An 18,033-nucleotide genomic window follows, 5' to 3' on the forward strand; every position below is an offset into this window, starting at 1 on the left:
TAAGACGGGACTGTGTAAAGGCTTATTTCTGGTGATCAAAGGCGAGAGCTAAATATGCCCTTTGAATTTTCATCAAAACTCCCCTTATGTATAATTCGAAAACTGTAAATTATCTTTTGTTCAAGCATCAAGTAAACTACTGTGGTAATTGATATAACGGGAATTAAAAAAAAAACAATAAAACTTAACGTATTTAATAACCTAAAATTAAGGTTGAAAGCGTGTTATATTATAGCAAATAATAATACAACCAATTATTAATACCTGATAAGAAATGTAAATTTAGTGATGAACTGAAGACATAGACGAAGACACAGGCGTAAATTAGTTTATTAGATTTACAAATTGATTTTCTTATGTATAATCGCTTCAAAGGTATCATTACCTATCTCTGCTACAGTTTCATAAGATAACTTTCTCTCTTACACATTTAATTTGATTTGTATCATTACATTGCAAATGAACTAGTGAGCCAGTGCAACTACAGGCACAAGAGACATAACATCTTAGTTCCCAGGGTTGGTGGCGCGTTGACAATATAAGGAAGGTGGTGACTACTTACCATCACGTTACATCAGCCATTTTGGAGTCTGTGAACCTATTTTTAATAAAAAGGAACTCGACACTTAAAAACTAAAATTAAAAACATATTCCAAAAAAAATCTTTATTAATAATAATCACCAAACATATAATTTAATATAACATATTGTATATAAAAATACTTATGCGCATTCGTCTATAACTATACTATATTTAATTATCAGAGCTAGTCACATATTTCCACAGATCTAGTCAAAACACTCACAAAACTGTTTTTATTTTTAATTATCTCGTCCTGACTGATCTTGGCCACGACAGTCAATATCAAAGGAGGCCAGTCAACTAAGTACATATTATAATGCACAAGGTTGTGTAAAAACACAGATGCCTAATCCCTCTCACGATACGACTAGAAAGAGTTCAGTGGTGCTATTACGGCTATAGTATAGCAACGGTTGCTATCAACTATTTGTTGCTTGATATCAAATCAAATCAAAACAATATAAATCAGTATTATGGACCTATGCAGTAGCATAATACTCCATAATACTGATTGAATTTATCGACTGCAACATTCCGCAACAAATATTTGATAGAAAGTAGGTCTTCTATGACCGTAATAGCACCACAGACATGAGACCAAAAGTTTTAGCTGCTTTGCAAGACACGGAAGTGTACACACTTTTAAATTCCAGATGGAAAAACTTTCAATCCGCCCGACGTGGGGTTTTAGTCCAGGATTACGGGATCTGCGACCTTATCGAGCCTCCAGAGCAACAAGTTCGTCAAATATTGTAATATTTGTAATCAATATACTTTAAAATACATTGTACATTATCAACTAATACTATAAGATCACTAGCGACTTCAAACTTACCACCAGTAATAAAAAATAAAATACGTGTATTGAAGTGACACCTTCCTATGGAGGGTAAGCCGCTCCGTTACGTAACGCGTTACGGCGCCGGCCTGCCTTGCCCCGCGCGCTCCTCCGCACTCACGTATTTCCGACAGTTTAAGTTCTCTTCTGCCGGGCGTCCCTTACCAGAACTCTATAATCATTTATTTTTGTTTATCTTTTATTATTGCCTTATTTAATATGTTCATATGTTTTTAGTGAGTTATAGACACGTGGCGCTGTATTTATGTTTGGTTTTGGTTTCAACAAGGTTTAAATAAGACGACAGTCTTATTAATTTTAAAGTAATACTTTGTTAAATGTATGTTTATTCTTTGTTAGTTGTCCCAAATACATATAATAGTTCCGTTATTATATTTGACTTTATATATTATAAACTGTAAAACTATGTTGTATGTAATATCTATCGTTCTTTATTATGGTACATATACTTTGCATTGCTGTTCCGTTTTGGAGAGTGAGTCGTTGTAATTACAGGCCTGTGGACTATACATTGGCAAATTGGCAAATTTGTTCGTATACGTACGATATGTTCTTTAAAATATAATCATTTAAGTATCATTTGTTCGTAGTAAGTAAACTGATTTATATATTTCGAAAAGAACCAACATTATAAATCTATAAAAATACCTACATTAAAAACAAAAAAAAAACACAACGAATGAGGTATCATTGGCGCGGAAAGTAGCTGAAGCGAAACTAAGAGTAGCTGGGAGCTGATATATGTTATATGACAAGCATTTACTTATAAAAAAAATATGAAATTATACCGAGTGAAAGATTATGTGGAAATCTGCAATATTTAAGTTCTAAATCTCTGACATTTTTGAAACTTTATTTTTAGGAAAAGAAAATTTATATGAAGAGTATTTAATCCACAAAGAAATAATAACTCTTCCCCCAGTCAATCATTTACTAAGATCGAAAGGTCAAGGGAATCGGTTTTTCAAGAATTTATCGAGAAAATTATTTGTGTTTCTAAGCTATTCTACCAAATATTTGTTCATTAATTTAGCCAGAAAAATATTTTTCGTTATTTACCATAATGAAACAAAATAATTAAATTCAATGTACAATGTACCTACATACTTTACCGGGAGTCTGGTAATTACCGGAATGTTAGAAATAATTATCTGTAGTCTTTTGGGGGTTATAACCACTATAACTCATGTCTCAATTTCAGACACGAACATTTTCACACACACACACACACACATTAAACTAAAATTTTAGCACTGATTATCGCGTTATCTAGTATCGTTATAGTTTTGAATAATAAAACCTTTTTATATAAGGTAGCAGACCCAAATGCTGGGACCCACTGCACTAATTATCAGCACCGCGACAAAAATTAAAACATTATTTCTATTTTGGACTTTTATGTATCCAAGGAACTAAATTTTCCTACTGAACTCTAACAACTCACAAAAACAACATAATTAATATTTGAACACTTAAAAATTCGAGTGGTGTGATTGAAAAGAGACATTCAGCTGTTGGTGTTTTTTAGCTATCTTGATTTCTCGGAGAATATCCGTACCTCAATCTATTATTCTGCTTGTAGTTTAAACGAGGAATATAATATGTAGTTTTCTAAAGTTTTACCTTTGTTTACAATCATAAAAATACGGTAACATTTAGACTATTTCCCAAGACATTCAAAATATAAGTACAATAAAAGCATTACATAAAATCGAATATTATTATAATTTAATACATAAGAAATCTGTGTAACACAAACTTTCAGTGAATACTTATAGTACGTTTTGTGTATAAAAAATCTTCATCAAATTAGACGATGACCTCAAGTGCCAATAATTGGGTCTCTCGCCCGATACAAAACAATAAATCACAAAATCATATATTATAAATTAAATTTAAAAAACGTAAATAAGACTAGAATTTTTAAAGGAATGCATTTCCATTTTATGAAGGAACTTATTTATAGTAAAAAATCATAGCCAATATAATCAAACAAAATGTTAATATTCTGAATTTAAAATTACTGAATATTTTTTTTATAGCATTATGTTCTTTGTAAATTATAGTTATGATAATTGTATTATGTTTAGTTTTACCCTTATTATATATATTAGTTTTTCAATTTCTTTTCAGCAGAATTGTGACTTGTTCGAAAGAAATCTACTGCCTAATATTGGAGACAAATATTTTAAAGTAGAAAAGAACGTAACGCTGAATCGTAAAATTAATTAAAATGACGATTCAAAGAGTTTCGAATTCGTCAGACTTTAACTAGTCTATTTAACCTTTCTTGCTATTATGCGTGACGTCATCACAGAGCACCGAGGCGCGTAACAGACAAAACTCTAAATTAAAACTTACACATAGCACGCCTTCTCTTATTTCTCAATATAAAATTTAAGAAACTTCACTCCCCAATCATTTCCCTTCAATCTTAACTTTACAATATTTACAATAACAATATAAATACGAGGTTACTTCTATATCACAATATAATTCCTTATTCCGTCACGTGAACCTATTACTTCGATGTAGTTTCATCAGTCCGGGACGATCCAGCTGTCGTAGACCTCCTGCCAGTCGATGTGCCGGAAGTACGGATGCTGTTTGATCTCCTCGATGCCGTCTTTCCCTGAACCGAGACGCTCCGCTGGGTCGTAGGTTAGAAGCTGGAATATTAATATGGTATATTAGTTTTAAATTATAGTAAAGCCAAGACCGTGTTAATGATCCGCCGTTGGGTTAATATAGAAGGCCTGTAGAGGAGAAGGTTTGGAGCTTATTTATCAACACTGCTTTAATGTGGATAGGTGGGTGCCCACGTGGCAGTACACATACAGATTCCATCACGATGTTTTCTTTTACTCCCGAACACGAGTTGCACTTTTTCCACCAGCTTCATTGAAACAAATTATTTATTAAAAAATTCGATAACCTTTTATCAGACTCATAAGCGACCATTTATAAGACTAACGAGGCAAAAAAGTAAGATTTTCCGACACGCGCACGCACGACATTTCAAACACGAGATGACCCTTCCCACAAGCTAGAGTGACAGAAATTATATATTACAAAAGAACCGATAATTTTTTACCGCCCGACCGGACGCTCGAGATCAGGACTCGGCGGCTCGGTAAGCGACCGCTCATGGGATTAACGAGGCGATTAATGATAAATTTTATTAAAATATCCCCTCCCCAAGTGGGTCACACAGGGTCATGTCAATAGTGGCGCGGGCGCGGGCGTACCTGCGCGAGCAGCTCCCGCGCGTCCGTGGGCAGCGCGCGCGGCGGGCGCGGCGCGGGCTGCGCGGCGCCGCGCGGCGGCGGCGGCTGCGGACATGTTTTTATAATCAGGAAATATTTCTGTGACTAGAATATATTAGAAATGTTTAAAAAATTATACATTTCAGACTGCCGGATAGTCAGCTAAAATTGATCACATTCATTAATGAGTCAATACTTACAAGGTACGGACCATTTTCGCACCTACTTTCCTATATAAAGTGGAAAAAGAACTCACGTATCCACATAACAACTCGTACATGATAACTCCAAAGCTCCAGAAGTCGCAGGCGACGTCCGTCGGGTCGTGTCCGAGCTGCAGCAGCTCCGGAGCCACGAATACACAATCCTGTAATAAGACAATACATTTGAATTAACTAACTTTGCGGAATTGCGACACAGCCGTTAATATTTGGCTCTTCTTAGATATATGAATATCACCCATTTATTAATATTTGTTTTTAATTAAACTTAAATTGAATTTTTAGCTACCTCTTGTTTAGGCTATAGATACGTAGAAATATTTGACATCTGACACTTAAAAAAGTATTGATGTCCATCGACATAAAATTATAGATCATTTATGTATACCAAAAATGCTAAAGGACCAAAAATTCATCCCTGTGGAATACCAATGTTTAGTACAGATCGCGGAGCGCGCGAGGTCGGCGAGCGTGACGTCACTGTCCGCGTACGCGACGCAGTAGGACAGCAGCGCGTGTCACCGTACGGTACCTTCTCCCCGGAGCGCGCGAGGTCGGCGAGCGTGACGTCACTGTCCGCGTACGCGACGCAGTAGGACAGCAGCACGTGTCCGCGCGCGCCCAGCAACACGTTGCGCGGCCGCAGGTCTCTGCGGACAAGAACGGAGATCAGTGAACCGCACTATGTTTTCGTATGTCTAGTCAAATAAAATCAAATTAAAAATCTTTATTGAAATTTGATATTGATATAATCAAAAATCTACCACCGGTTAGGAAGTAACCACCTCGGGCCTTTATATAAACGGGGAAGAGAAATGGGACTAAAATTGATCCTTGAGGGACCTCTACAGTAACAGGAGCGCCGTGAGGTCTCTTTCAGTTTACATCGACCCTCTGAACCTAATTGCTTAGATACGACATCAAAAGAATGAGTGCAATATCTGTAATAATATAATTACGTAGCTGCCTGACCAAAGTTATGTGTTGTACAAAATCAAAGGCCTTAGATAAATCACAAAATATTTCTAAAGCATCCTGTGGCTCCTCCCAGATTTTAACATAACCAAAACCGGAGTAACATTATTAATTTCAAATATGTTTTATTTCGTTACGTACAACATAATTTTCCACTACTTAAATAATTTGAATTTTATACGAAGTAATTTTTAAGCTGAACAAACTGTTGAATTAAGGTATATTGTTCAAGTCATTTTCAAGCTGAGTTATCAAAGATACTTGAATGAGAGTAAACTTAGAGGATAATTTAGATCACCCAAGTGATAATGAGAAAAGTTTTGATTAGTAGTATTGCCAAAAAGCTAAAATTGAAGACAAAACGCTACCTTGTGGTACACCAGAATGTAGGTTATAGCAGTACAAATATAAATTCCAAACAATTAAACGTTGATTGCACTTATGGAGGTAACTATGAAACCAAGTAAACACTGATGATATAATAAGAAAACATAAGATGGATATTGAAGTCCACAGCGTCAAAGAGATTGCTAAAGTCTAGCAATATAAGGACCATAAACCTCTATTTATCAATGAGGGTGTCTTATATCCTCCTTGATTTGAACATGAGAAATCCGATTTATAAGGTATTAGAAGATTGTTTGAAGTAAAAAGAGGTTAATTAGGTATGGGCAAGACGTTTCAACTCTTTAGATAAGAAATAAATTATTAAGTATTATATCGAATGGGTGCTTACTACTTAAAATAGGTTAGGGAGAGTAATGATGAGCTTCTTTCCGGCACGAAGGAAAAATACCGGTGACAAAGATTTAATTTAAAAATACGGGTGACAATTGGTACAATTAGAAAAATATGTTATCATTCCGACCATACTGCTTTGGAATTAATGGTTAAATTTATGTCAGGAATATTTTTGCAGACTCTAATGAAAATTGAGTGAATATCACGATGTTGTTAAACACGTCTTGGTGCAGCGATTCTGTATAGTTTTATATTTCTCCCAATTTAATGGATTTAGATTTATCGGTCCCGAGCTCTAGCTCTCATTTAAATTTTGTAACGATTTTATAGCATTCGTTAACCAACTTACGTTTGCATGCAGCGTCGTTGTGAAAGCGGTGCAGATCCAATAAAATGAATAGTAGATACAAGACTTTTTTTATGCTTTGATTCGGAGGAAGAAATCCAATTTTATTGAAAAAGAAGATTGCAATGGGGGAAAGTATTATAAGAATAGAAGAGGAAATCTAGTAATAAATAATAAAAAGTTCCTCACCTCCATATAACTCCACAATTGTGTAAGCTTTCCAAAGCTGTGAGTATCTCCGCTCCCCACCGACACACAGCTGATGGAGGTATCTCGGATTTAGGTTGAGACTGAAAAATATTTACGACAAAAAACAATTAAAAAGACACCTGCAACTATGTGTTAAAGGTGAAAGTGAATTCGTAAATTTGAAATTGTTATATAATTCAAAACGAGTCCAGAAAAATTAGAGAAGTACTATTTTTTTAAATAAAATATTAATATTACGCTTGTTACGATACAATGGCTTTATAATTAATTAATAATCATTAATATTAAATTAGAAAAAGCGACCCATACATTACTCAAACAAGAAAAGAAAGGAAACAGACTTAAGTAAAATATTTAAAGAATCGTTGCACTTGTCACAACATTTTATGTTAATAAATATTTTAATCTTATATATAATCTCTTCTGCTTTGTAAAGGTGTATTAGATGATACTTACTATGTTACTCTGTATTGTAATTTTTTCAGTCTCTCTCTCCATCTTCGTTCTCTTTTCCTCTTCCACCTCACCTTTAAGCTCTTCTTTTCGTACACTACTTATATTCGGTACCTCCGTTAGCACTCTATCGACATTTAGAAGAAGTTTCTGAGAATTTTTGACTAACTCATTGACTGAGACATCGACATTGTCCAAAACATCCCTTCCTTCGATATTTTCATTGACGTCATCGTAAACATCGCTTTTATTAATAATATCGTCTACTGAATCGATATTGTCGTTTTGTACGTCGACATCTTCGCTCCGTTTATTTTGTTCAGGAAATACGTTTTCCAAATTAAGTTCTCTCGTACTCGGAGATGAATTTCTATAATTTTTGATGTAATCGAATAATCTCTCCCCGGGTGCGTAGGAGAGTATGAGAAATATGAGATCGTCTGTCTCCACGTACGCGTGAAGGGGGACCATGTAGGGTATGAGAGTGGGGAGGATCGGTTGACGCGTCTCATTGGATCTTTGGTGGAAATAATCGTCGAGCTCCGTTAGATTTTTTGGGATCTTTTGGATGACCTGGAATAAAAAAAGGAAATTTTATTAAAAAAACACACACACATCATCGGGCCGGCAGCCCCGGGCGGCGCGGCGGACCTTCATGGCGCGGCAGTGCTGCTGCTGGTGGTGCAGCACGAGCAGCACGCGCGCGCGCCGCGCCAGCACGCGGTACGCGCCCAGCTCCGAGCGCGCCGCGCGCAGCACGTGCAGCGGCAGCGCCGCGTGCGCCCCGCGCGCCCCGCACGCCCCGCGCGACGAGGGGGCGGCGCCCGCGTCCGCGGGGGCGGCGGGGGCTGGGGGCGGCGCGGGGGGCGTGGTCGGCGCGGGCGGTGCGGGCGGCTGCGGGCGAGGATCACTTTGTCAGTTAAATAGTAAGCTACTAGCCAGGGTTATTCAAAATAGAATCATAGGACAGGTTAATCGCGTGGAGTCCGCGGGGCGAGAGCGGCGGCAGCGCGTCCGAGCTGCCTCTGCACTGGCTCGGGGCGTGCCGTTCGGGGGTGAAAAAATATCAATTTAATGTGTGATGTACGTAGGGTACGTACGTGTACTGTCAATAAACAAATTCGGGACAGACTAAGTATAAAAATAATAAATAAATGAGACAACCCAGCGACAGTGAAGAAAAGCATTATGAGAGATTTCAGACGATCGTCCACTTGTACTTTTTCTATACGCTGTGATAGAATTATCTATCTGTACTTCCAGTCAATCCTAGGAATCTTTTCTTGGGGACACATTTTAGCCCTTAACTATTATTAGTATTTAAAAATATAGTTTCCGTTTATTTTTTCTAATAAACTAAAGCGACTAAACGACAGCGACACATGATACCCAATTTTTACAATTTATTTTAAGTGCATTATTTAAAAAGGATAATAAATATAGATTGTACTCACATCCAAATCATCATTGCAAAGATGATTCTTGTATAAAGCTTCTGCGTGTGAGAGGTATTTGTTTATTTTCTCTTTCATTAGCACCCGAGTCTGCTGGTCCGTTTCCGCTGCGAAATTATTATTATTTATTATTAAAACACTGTTCACAAGAAATACGAGACAAATTGTAATATAACATTTTATTATAAAACTGAAGCTTCTTTGTTAAACTTTAGAGTCAGTCCGACTTGAAGGTTAATGACTATTTAACATCACGCTAAGAGCCACGGGGGCGGAACACGAACGTTAAATGCGGGTTAAACCGCGCGGAACGGATAAATACCGTACAATTTTGATCCCATCGTTTTGAAAGCGGTTTTTTTCTATTTAAGAAGACGAAGTAAGTCAAGCGCCTTCTTGTTATACTTGATTACAAAACACATTATATTTTACAGAGTCAAACTTAAAGCACTCCCTACACACACCGTCAATGCTTTCAGCCATGAGATCTAAGATACTCCGTTGTTCTGTCCCAAATCAATAATTATTGAATCACAAGATGGCAATTTATTACAAGCTAACCCTTACTGTATCAGTGATCTCTCTGTAGCTTACTTCAAATCGGATCACAACAATACTCAGGACCATACCGAACCAAACAGCACCACGAAAGCAATACAATTCAATATTAACTCAGAAATAATTCCATTAGAACAAAGCAATCTATTGATAAATTAACTGTGAGTTTGCCAGTGAAATAAAGATATGGCGTATGGCACCAAAACATTGGCAGTAAAGTATAAAAGGAATGTCAAATCAAGTAAAGCCAGTCAGGCCATTAGCCTACCGACACTAAAATACAACATATACTCACATATAATTCCATCGTACTCTTGTAAATAACCACACATGTACAAAAAATCCATTACAATTTATATAAAGACGACTATGTTTATTGATGTTTAAACTAATAATGTATGTTTCAAAGATAAAGTGATTTTGATAACATTATCTTTGCTGTACAATGGGTCAAGCACGATTAAACAAACAGTGAAATCGGTTCAGGGCAATTATTTATTAATACATCATAATGAGTCATCCATTACTAAATGGTATACAATAATTTGTTACCATCTTATGCTTGATTGCTGTATTCCAGGAACCATTAAAATGATATAAAAGCGTAACTACTGAGTTTCTTGCCGGCTATTCTCGGTAGTTTCTACTCTTTGTAGAACCGGTGTTTCTTTACATTTAATTCAACCCTGTAGTGTGACGATTCAAAAGTGCTTTTATGAGCCTACTTGAATAAAGATTATCTCTCGACCGCCAACATGACTTAAAATATATAAAAATAGAACTTTCGAATATTTAGTACTACTATTATATTAGAAGTCCATGATACGATTGTCGATTATTGTATTCGAAATTAAACGCGTTTTTTATCAATAAAGTATGACTAAAGAATAATTAGTTAATTGTGTCAATATTAGCTGATAACGATATCAGAAATAATTAAATGTTTTTGTAATTAATGAAAGTATATTTCTGCATATTACCGCATATCTAGTCAAATTCAAATCTCACCACCAGGAAATATCAAGCTATCATTGGTGTGATATTTACTGGTGGTAGAGTATCAAGCTGATCTAATTTGCAATGTATCCTATCCACGGTATTCTAATCTCAACCGATAAGACTTTTCACTGTGTTTCATATTGAAGGGGGGAGGGAGTCAGTGTAATTACAGACACAAACAATAACATTTTACCTTCCATGATAATTTACGCATTCATCTAAGAGAGTTCTTTATACAATGGCAATTTCACAGGTAATGGTCATATGGTAAGTGGTACCATAATTTGACCGTTTGCTTTTCTAATATTAAAAAAAACAGATTTCTAATCAGTCGCCAAACATAATCTCACACAGATCGAGGTTTTGCTAGCGAACTATTCTCAGTAACAGTCTCGGCGTCTGGAAGTCGGAGGTGTGTCTCCCGTGCTCGGGCACCTCCAGCCGTTGGTCCCACGCCTGAACTCTTTCCGGCCGATCCGGATTTGGCGTCGCTTCGGATTATGAGAGTGAGAGGATAAAGGGCACCTGCGTTTGCGCACACATTTGTGAACTATAATGCGTAATGCGAATTTAGCTCGTCTTAATTATATCATCATCATTATGAAAAATATATTGAAGTCTTAAATGAATACTGACCGAAATCAAAACTGACAAGTTTTCATAAATGGAATAAAGTCTTCTGGATCTACGTTAATAATGGGTGTTCCATAAGGATCAATTTTGGGTCCCTTTCTATTTCTAGTATATATAAATGATCTTCCTTTCTATGTCAAAGGTATTTGTGATATAGTGTTGTTTGCTGACGATAATTCACTGATTTTTAAGGTCGACAGGAAAAAAACTGACTATGACGATGTGAACGGTGCATTATCGCAGACACGCGATTAGTTCACAATAAATAATTTATTTTTGAATGCTCAAAAAACAAAATGTGTAGTTTTTACCCTATCCAATGTTAGAAAGTAAAATTATAATATATCTTTAAACGGGGGTCGTGTTGATGTAAACGATACTCCAGTGTTTTCAGAAATAACATTGGATTCCAAAATTCAGTGGAGTCCTCATTTGTCGCCACTGAGAGGAAGACTCAGCTCCGCAGCATACGCGGATAGAAAAGTTAAACTTACAAACTGATATTGATACCGCTCGTATAGTATTTTTGGTAGTTTTTACAGTATTATGTCATATGGCATATTACTTTGGGGTAATGCTGCAGATATTGAATTTGTATTTATTTTACAAAAGAGAGCAATCCGGTCTATTTATAATCTTAGAGCTAGAGACTCTCTTCGGAATGTTTTTAACAAAGTAGGAACACTTGCTGTTGCGTCACAATATATTTACAACTATATTATATTTATTCACAGTAGCATGGATCACTTTGATAAAATCAGTGATGATCATTGTATGTGCACGAGACGTAAGGATAAGCTTATAACGCCAAGTTTCCGACTCCGCAAAGTCAATAAATCCTTCTTGGGACAAGGTATCCGTTACTATACTATTATAAAATATAAAATGATAAAAAAGCGTGGAGCTAATACTTGTTGACTTCCAGGCGAGATATATATATGTAATTTTATTTAACTAATATAACTTTGTATTTTTAAATGGAAAAAGAGTAACTACTGAGTTTGTTTCTGACTTGTACTGACTTTCTTCTCGGTCTAGCCCACCGGGGGAGTCAGGCACTCACCGCGCACGGCGCGCAGCATGTCCCCCACGAGCGCCTTGTAGCACTCGAAGGCGCGCGGGAAGTCCCCGCGGCGCTCGCACAGCTGCGCCTCCGTCTCGCTCGCTCCCGGCGCGTCGGAGCGGGACGGCGCGTCGAAGCTGATGAGGTCGGGCGCGCCGCGCTCCACGGTCAGCTTGCCGAGCTCCTCGAACAGCTCGCTGTCGAGGCTTTCTATGGAGTTTATGGATTCGAAGCTGTCCGACTCGGATAGCTTCGGACTGGTCTCGGGCGACTCCCTTATTTCGACGTCGGCCGCCTCGTATATCGGTATCTGCGAGACGTCGATGTCTGTCGGTGTAGCCGGGACTGCATTGTTTGCGGTTTCGGTTCGTGCTGAAAATGGACACGGAACGACTTTAGAATAGTATCTTTGTTAAGTTTTAATGTCAAGAAACAAAACAATTTTCAGAAAAAAAAATGAGCCACAAGAGTAATTTCAGTCACAGGGGATGGCATATATTTATTGGGTTACGTATTTACCAAGATTTACGGGAAAAATAAAAAAAAAAAGTGAGGCGCAGAGATCAACGAAGATTAAATACCATTTGTTGTGCCATAAAAGGTAGAGATACTTTTGAAAAAACTTTAAAAGATATTAAAATAAAAAACATGATAAAATACATACTTATTAAGATTATCCTGCAGTTTTAGAAATGCACATCAATGTTCAATAAACTAAATGAAATGTAATTGGTCGATGGCAGTTGACGACGCAATGGGCCAATGAGCGTTCAGTATTTGATCAGATTAGACAATCTGAATTTCTAAAACTAGGGGTAACTCTGCAACGTTATTTGGAAAAATATTGCCCATGTATACGTAAATGTAAATACATTACTGGTAGGACTCCTGGCTTCATCTTCAGATGTCTGGTATTCGAGTGGTGGAGTTTCCTCTATCGGCAGGTGTAGAGACGATCGTATCGCGTTGATCACTCCTGAAGGCTTCGGATCCGGTTCTGGATAACCGGTCTGATGGTTAGAAATATCATTATGTGTATGTATATCAATAGTATACATAGTATGAAAAAGAACATATATGTACAAAAATTAGCTAAATAACGGCACGGTTTAATTTATCCCGTGCTCACTTATGACTGAAAACTTTGTAAGGAAACCTGCACGAGTCAGATTAAATTCTGCCACACAAGTATCCAATGGGATAGATAGGAAAGGATGGTTAAAAAAAGTTCTGTGAGACAGTTAACATTTTTTACTAATTTTTCTTAATAAAATGTTTACCTTACCTGAAGGAAATTAACAAAATCAGTGCTAGTGAATAAAAGCCTATGTTCCGCGACAAACTCTAGAAGGGCTTTTATTGTCTTTGCTCTCTCGTCAATTACCTGAAAATATATCATATAAATTAAAACATCACAATTTACTAACAAGAAGTTTGCACTTGAGTCGTCAATTTATAAAATAAAATAAATTGAAACCTACTTCTGGTTCTCAGTAACTACTCAGGAACTCAGAAATAACTCTGTTTCCAACCATCTGTGCTAATATATATGCGAAATTATCTGTCTGTCTGTTGCTCTTCCACAACCAAATCACAGAACCTAATTTAATGAAATTTGGTATTGAGAAAGCGTGAACTCTAAGGATGGACATATAGTATTTTATTTATGCCTAACACTTGACAACCACCTCTAAAACCAACTACAATAACTAGTATTCATATTTTTTATATATATTTCTAGGAAAACTGGCACACTCACATAAAATATTCTCTTTTAATCTTACCTCTGGGTGAAATCTTTTAAAGAAACTGCTTTTAGCTAGCTGCGGGAATGTCCCTTTGAGATGTAGTCCACTGTGTAGTGACTTCATCGACTTGTGCAGCTGTTGTATGTCGCTATACCTTTTCCATACTGATATTATTGTCACTGCTTCTGGAGATTCTAGTGGAAAGAGCTGGAATAACAAATATCATATTACTGTACATAGCTAGCGTGGTCATAATCCTTAAAGATGCTTAAACGTTAACCATCTGATATTTAGTCTATTGAGTAAATTTAATCTCAGTACACTGTTGACTGTAGATTAACTATAAGAGTTGTTATAAATAATAAGGTTACTTATATGTGCTATTTTACTCGGTAGCGGGTCTTTATGCCTATTTTATAATAGTCTACTGCTATTACCAATATTACATATAAGTAATATGTAGAAAATTTGTCTATGTCTAAATCCCATTTCTTTGATTAGATGTCAGAGTAGGGTCTACGGCTGTAGACTCTGTAGTACCAATCAGGTTCGTGTAAATAGTGACTAAACTTTAAAGTTTAAGAAATCAAAAGTTGTACATTGCCAAATAGCAATGCTTGGAATTATTATGTTGTACATTTACAAACCAAATACATATAGAACATTAAACAAGAACAGCCATTTAATTTTTTATAATTTAGTGCAATATTATTTTTATCTATCAGTATAACCAAAAATGTCAGAATCTACATATATTATATAAACAAAATTCAGAAGTAACAGTTCTAACATACATTTCTCACAAGTAAACATAAATAAAAATTAAATAATTAAATAATATTTATTGTATGTATTTTTCAATGCCTGACCATTTATTAAGATTTAATAAAAAATATATGTTTAAAATAAAACAATCAGGTATGTAGTAGTAGAATATTTTAATCAACCTAAATATTTCAATCTGTATAAATACTGACGGCTTACATTGTTTAATTCATTGCTTACATAGGTAAGCAATATACACCAATTTGGATTAATTTTTGTAATAATTGTTTTTGATTAAGCTTGTACTAAAATGTTAAATTTTTTGATAACGTCCACAACAGACATTACTTACTAATGGACGAACTGTAAGTGGTTGCTTTTCTCATAGACACTGGCGGTACCAGTAGTGATAGCTGTCAATGCTACATGGTAGGAACAGCTTACTTATCCTTCAAACTTGAGTATGTGGTAACAATCTAAAAGAGCCATGCACAAGCCATCTCACCTTTGTTGTATTTAAAATTTTATATATTTAACAGATTTTTCCTTATCCACAGTGCTGAGAGATATTGAATTATAATTATCATTTTTTAATTACCTTTTTTAGTGATATTTTTTTTATTGAGTATTTCTATCCAATTAAATGTATTTTTATAATGAATATTTATTCATATAAACTTTTACATTAATAATATAAGATAACTATGTCACTAATTAGAAAAAAATAATTAAACCATATTTTTAAATTCATCATAATAATAACAATTATAAAAAAAAAATTAAAATAATTAGTAGAAAGATGACTTGTTAGAAAAGGTATAAAAAATGATCTCTTGTACACAGTTTCATATTTCAAATAGTGAAATATGCATTTCACAATATTTTATCACAACAAATTAAATGGTAACATTGTATTACACATGATAATAAAAACATTATTCATATTAAAAAAAAAAGTATGAATTCAGAATAATTTTACAAAGTAACTTAACATACCTATTTTATATGTCAGGGTTATTAACATTTTATATTTCTGTGTAACCACAGGCCTACTTTCGGATATTGAGTAGCAATATTTGCACTGATCAATAACATTCACTTACCGCTACAAACTTAATTTTGTCGCTAAACAGATAAAAGTAATTACTTATATGTATCATAAATAAATAAAGACAATAGAAACACTCACAACGGATGTTATCTTGTAAATAGTAAAACCGTTTTTATGTTTTGCCGTCTCGTCGATAGAAAACCGGCGAACCCACTTGTCTCGTACCGACATATTTATTTACATCAAACACTATTTTATATGGTACAAATAAAGTTAATCACTAATCATTATCCAATATTAAACTTAAGGGAGAATAATTGAAAATAAGAAAATTCTATACTGAAATATGTTATATATTCCACTGTATAGATTTTGAACACACAACACAATTAAAGTGCAATAATGCATTAAAACTATGCATGACTTTGACAGCAACACATATGATTGTCCTTATGAGTAACCGTCTAAGTTAAAATGGTACAAAAAATACAGCAAATTACGTAAAAACAGCTACCATCACAATCAGTTTGGCTTATTAAACTTCTATACACGCATAGTTAATTTTAAACAATTACAATGATTTTCTATGAAATTTTATAAATGCTCTATGAAACTTCTCATAAATCATTGAAAAATAAAAACTTTAATAATAATCAATATTTATTGTTTTTTTTTTTCACTTTAACCCGAAATCATCAACTTACACTTAACTCGATTAACAACAGATGTCGCTAACTTGCGGTGAAATATTGTAAATATTTATGCCCGCCATGAGTATCATGTGCTTTTTAGAACAAACTTGCAAAATGTGTTTTAAAACATAAAATAGAGGTACAAATTAATTCAATACAATACACACGGCGTCATTATGATTTTTTTTAATAAAGTCCAGGTAAGCACGAACTACAACTTACAAGCTTGATTATTTTACTTATCCCCACTTTCGTTCACTTAGTTGAATGGCGCAGCGAGAGGTTGTACGACTTTGTAGTTTGTATCCGCTTTTAGTAGTGTGTCAAGCGTCCGCGAATTGCTTATAGTTTTGTGTTACGCTATTGTTGTAATAAACATACTATTAATATTTTATTTAAAAAAAATGTGCCAATAGTTTGTTCTCTTTGAATTCTCATAATGGGTTCGAAAATCGAATACGTGGATTCATCACATTTATACGCTACGAACTACGTCCGTAATTCGAAAGCGATTGGTGTACTTTGGGCTATATTCACGATTTGCTACGCGATTATAAGCGTTGTCGCGTTCGTTACTCCGGAATGGATCGGTGATTTGGAAACTGAGTACCCGAGGAAGTTCGGTTTGTGGCAAATATGCAGAGCTGATGAATCTGTGGAGGATTGTAAAGGACGACTCGATGATTTTTTGTCAATAAACGGTTTCGTGTTCAAAGTCGCGACAGTGTTAGTGGGAGCCGCGGTCGCTTTGGCCTTGTTTACGATATGCGCCATGCTCTTGTTTTTCTTCTGTCAGTCAACGACAGTTTTTCACATATGCGGATGGCTTCAGTTACTTTCTGGTGAGTTTACAATTTAAATAATCATACAGTTATATCATCGATGACACCTCAGATGACACATGCAGCCTTCGTTGACGTTATTAACCGACTTCAAAAAAGAAGGACAATATTGAAGTGGTTTATGAAATAACCTCCGTATGTACCTTTGTTTATTTGTAATAATTTCGAGCTTGAAACTGTTTCCATAATAAAAGAACGAAACTAATTTATTTGTAGTCAGACAGATAAGTTTATATACAAAATTATTTTATACCCTACCAGTGTTGATTTTATCGATAAATTTTATAGCGAAAGTAAAAGTTGAATGCAATATTGACCTTGTATTGCATTGTCAGTCTCACATCACGATAAATATCGCCAATATTTCAAACAATATTTCAATATGTCCGCTTGAGATTTATTTTAAGTAGGTATTAGACTAGATCCAGTGAGAAAATACTGCTAGCCTTCTTTGCCCTAAATATACCTCGAAGAGAATTATTAAGGTCTCATTATTTTTTTAAGTAAATGAAATCCAAATGCAATTATATGCAAATGCTTTGAACTTCAAAGTTTGAAGTCCACCGGCCGGTCG

General features: G+C 35.3%; 2 protein-coding genes across 3 annotated transcripts in view; one reads left to right on the forward strand and one right to left on the reverse strand.

The window, feature by feature from the left end:
* Positions 1–733: 733 nt before the first annotated feature.
* On the reverse strand, positions 734–16,380 carry LOC125072612 (ribosomal protein S6 kinase delta-1). The gene is made up of 13 exons (XM_047683244.1): positions 16,064–16,380; positions 14,146–14,316; positions 13,647–13,745; positions 13,239–13,371; positions 12,362–12,733; positions 9,109–9,215; positions 8,306–8,548; positions 7,658–8,227; positions 7,181–7,281; positions 5,462–5,579; positions 4,965–5,075; positions 4,691–4,774; positions 734–4,111 (listed from the first exon to the last, which is right to left on the reverse strand). Exons 1-13 carry the CDS (start codon positions 16,154–16,156, stop codon positions 3,983–3,985), a joined length of 2,331 nt encoding a protein of 776 aa, XP_047539200.1. The 5' UTR covers positions 16,157–16,380; the 3' UTR covers positions 734–3,982.
* A 512-nt stretch (positions 16,381–16,892) lies between these two features.
* LOC125072682 (LHFPL tetraspan subfamily member 3 protein) overlaps positions 16,893–18,033 on the forward strand; it is a 30,436-nt gene continuing 29,295 nt past the window's right edge. For both annotated transcript variants that reach the window (XM_047683343.1, XM_047683344.1), the window contains exon 1: positions 16,893–17,459. In XM_047683343.1, the coding sequence (XP_047539299.1) occupies positions 17,057–17,459 (403 nt within the window). In that variant the 5' untranslated portion in view covers positions 16,893–17,056. The remainder of the gene's footprint in view (positions 17,460–18,033) is intronic.

The sequence above is a fragment of the Vanessa atalanta genome, chromosome 22 (genome assembly GCF_905147765.1).
Source record: "Vanessa atalanta chromosome 22, ilVanAtal1.2, whole genome shotgun sequence".
NCBI lineage: Eukaryota > Metazoa > Arthropoda > Insecta > Lepidoptera > Nymphalidae > Vanessa > Vanessa atalanta.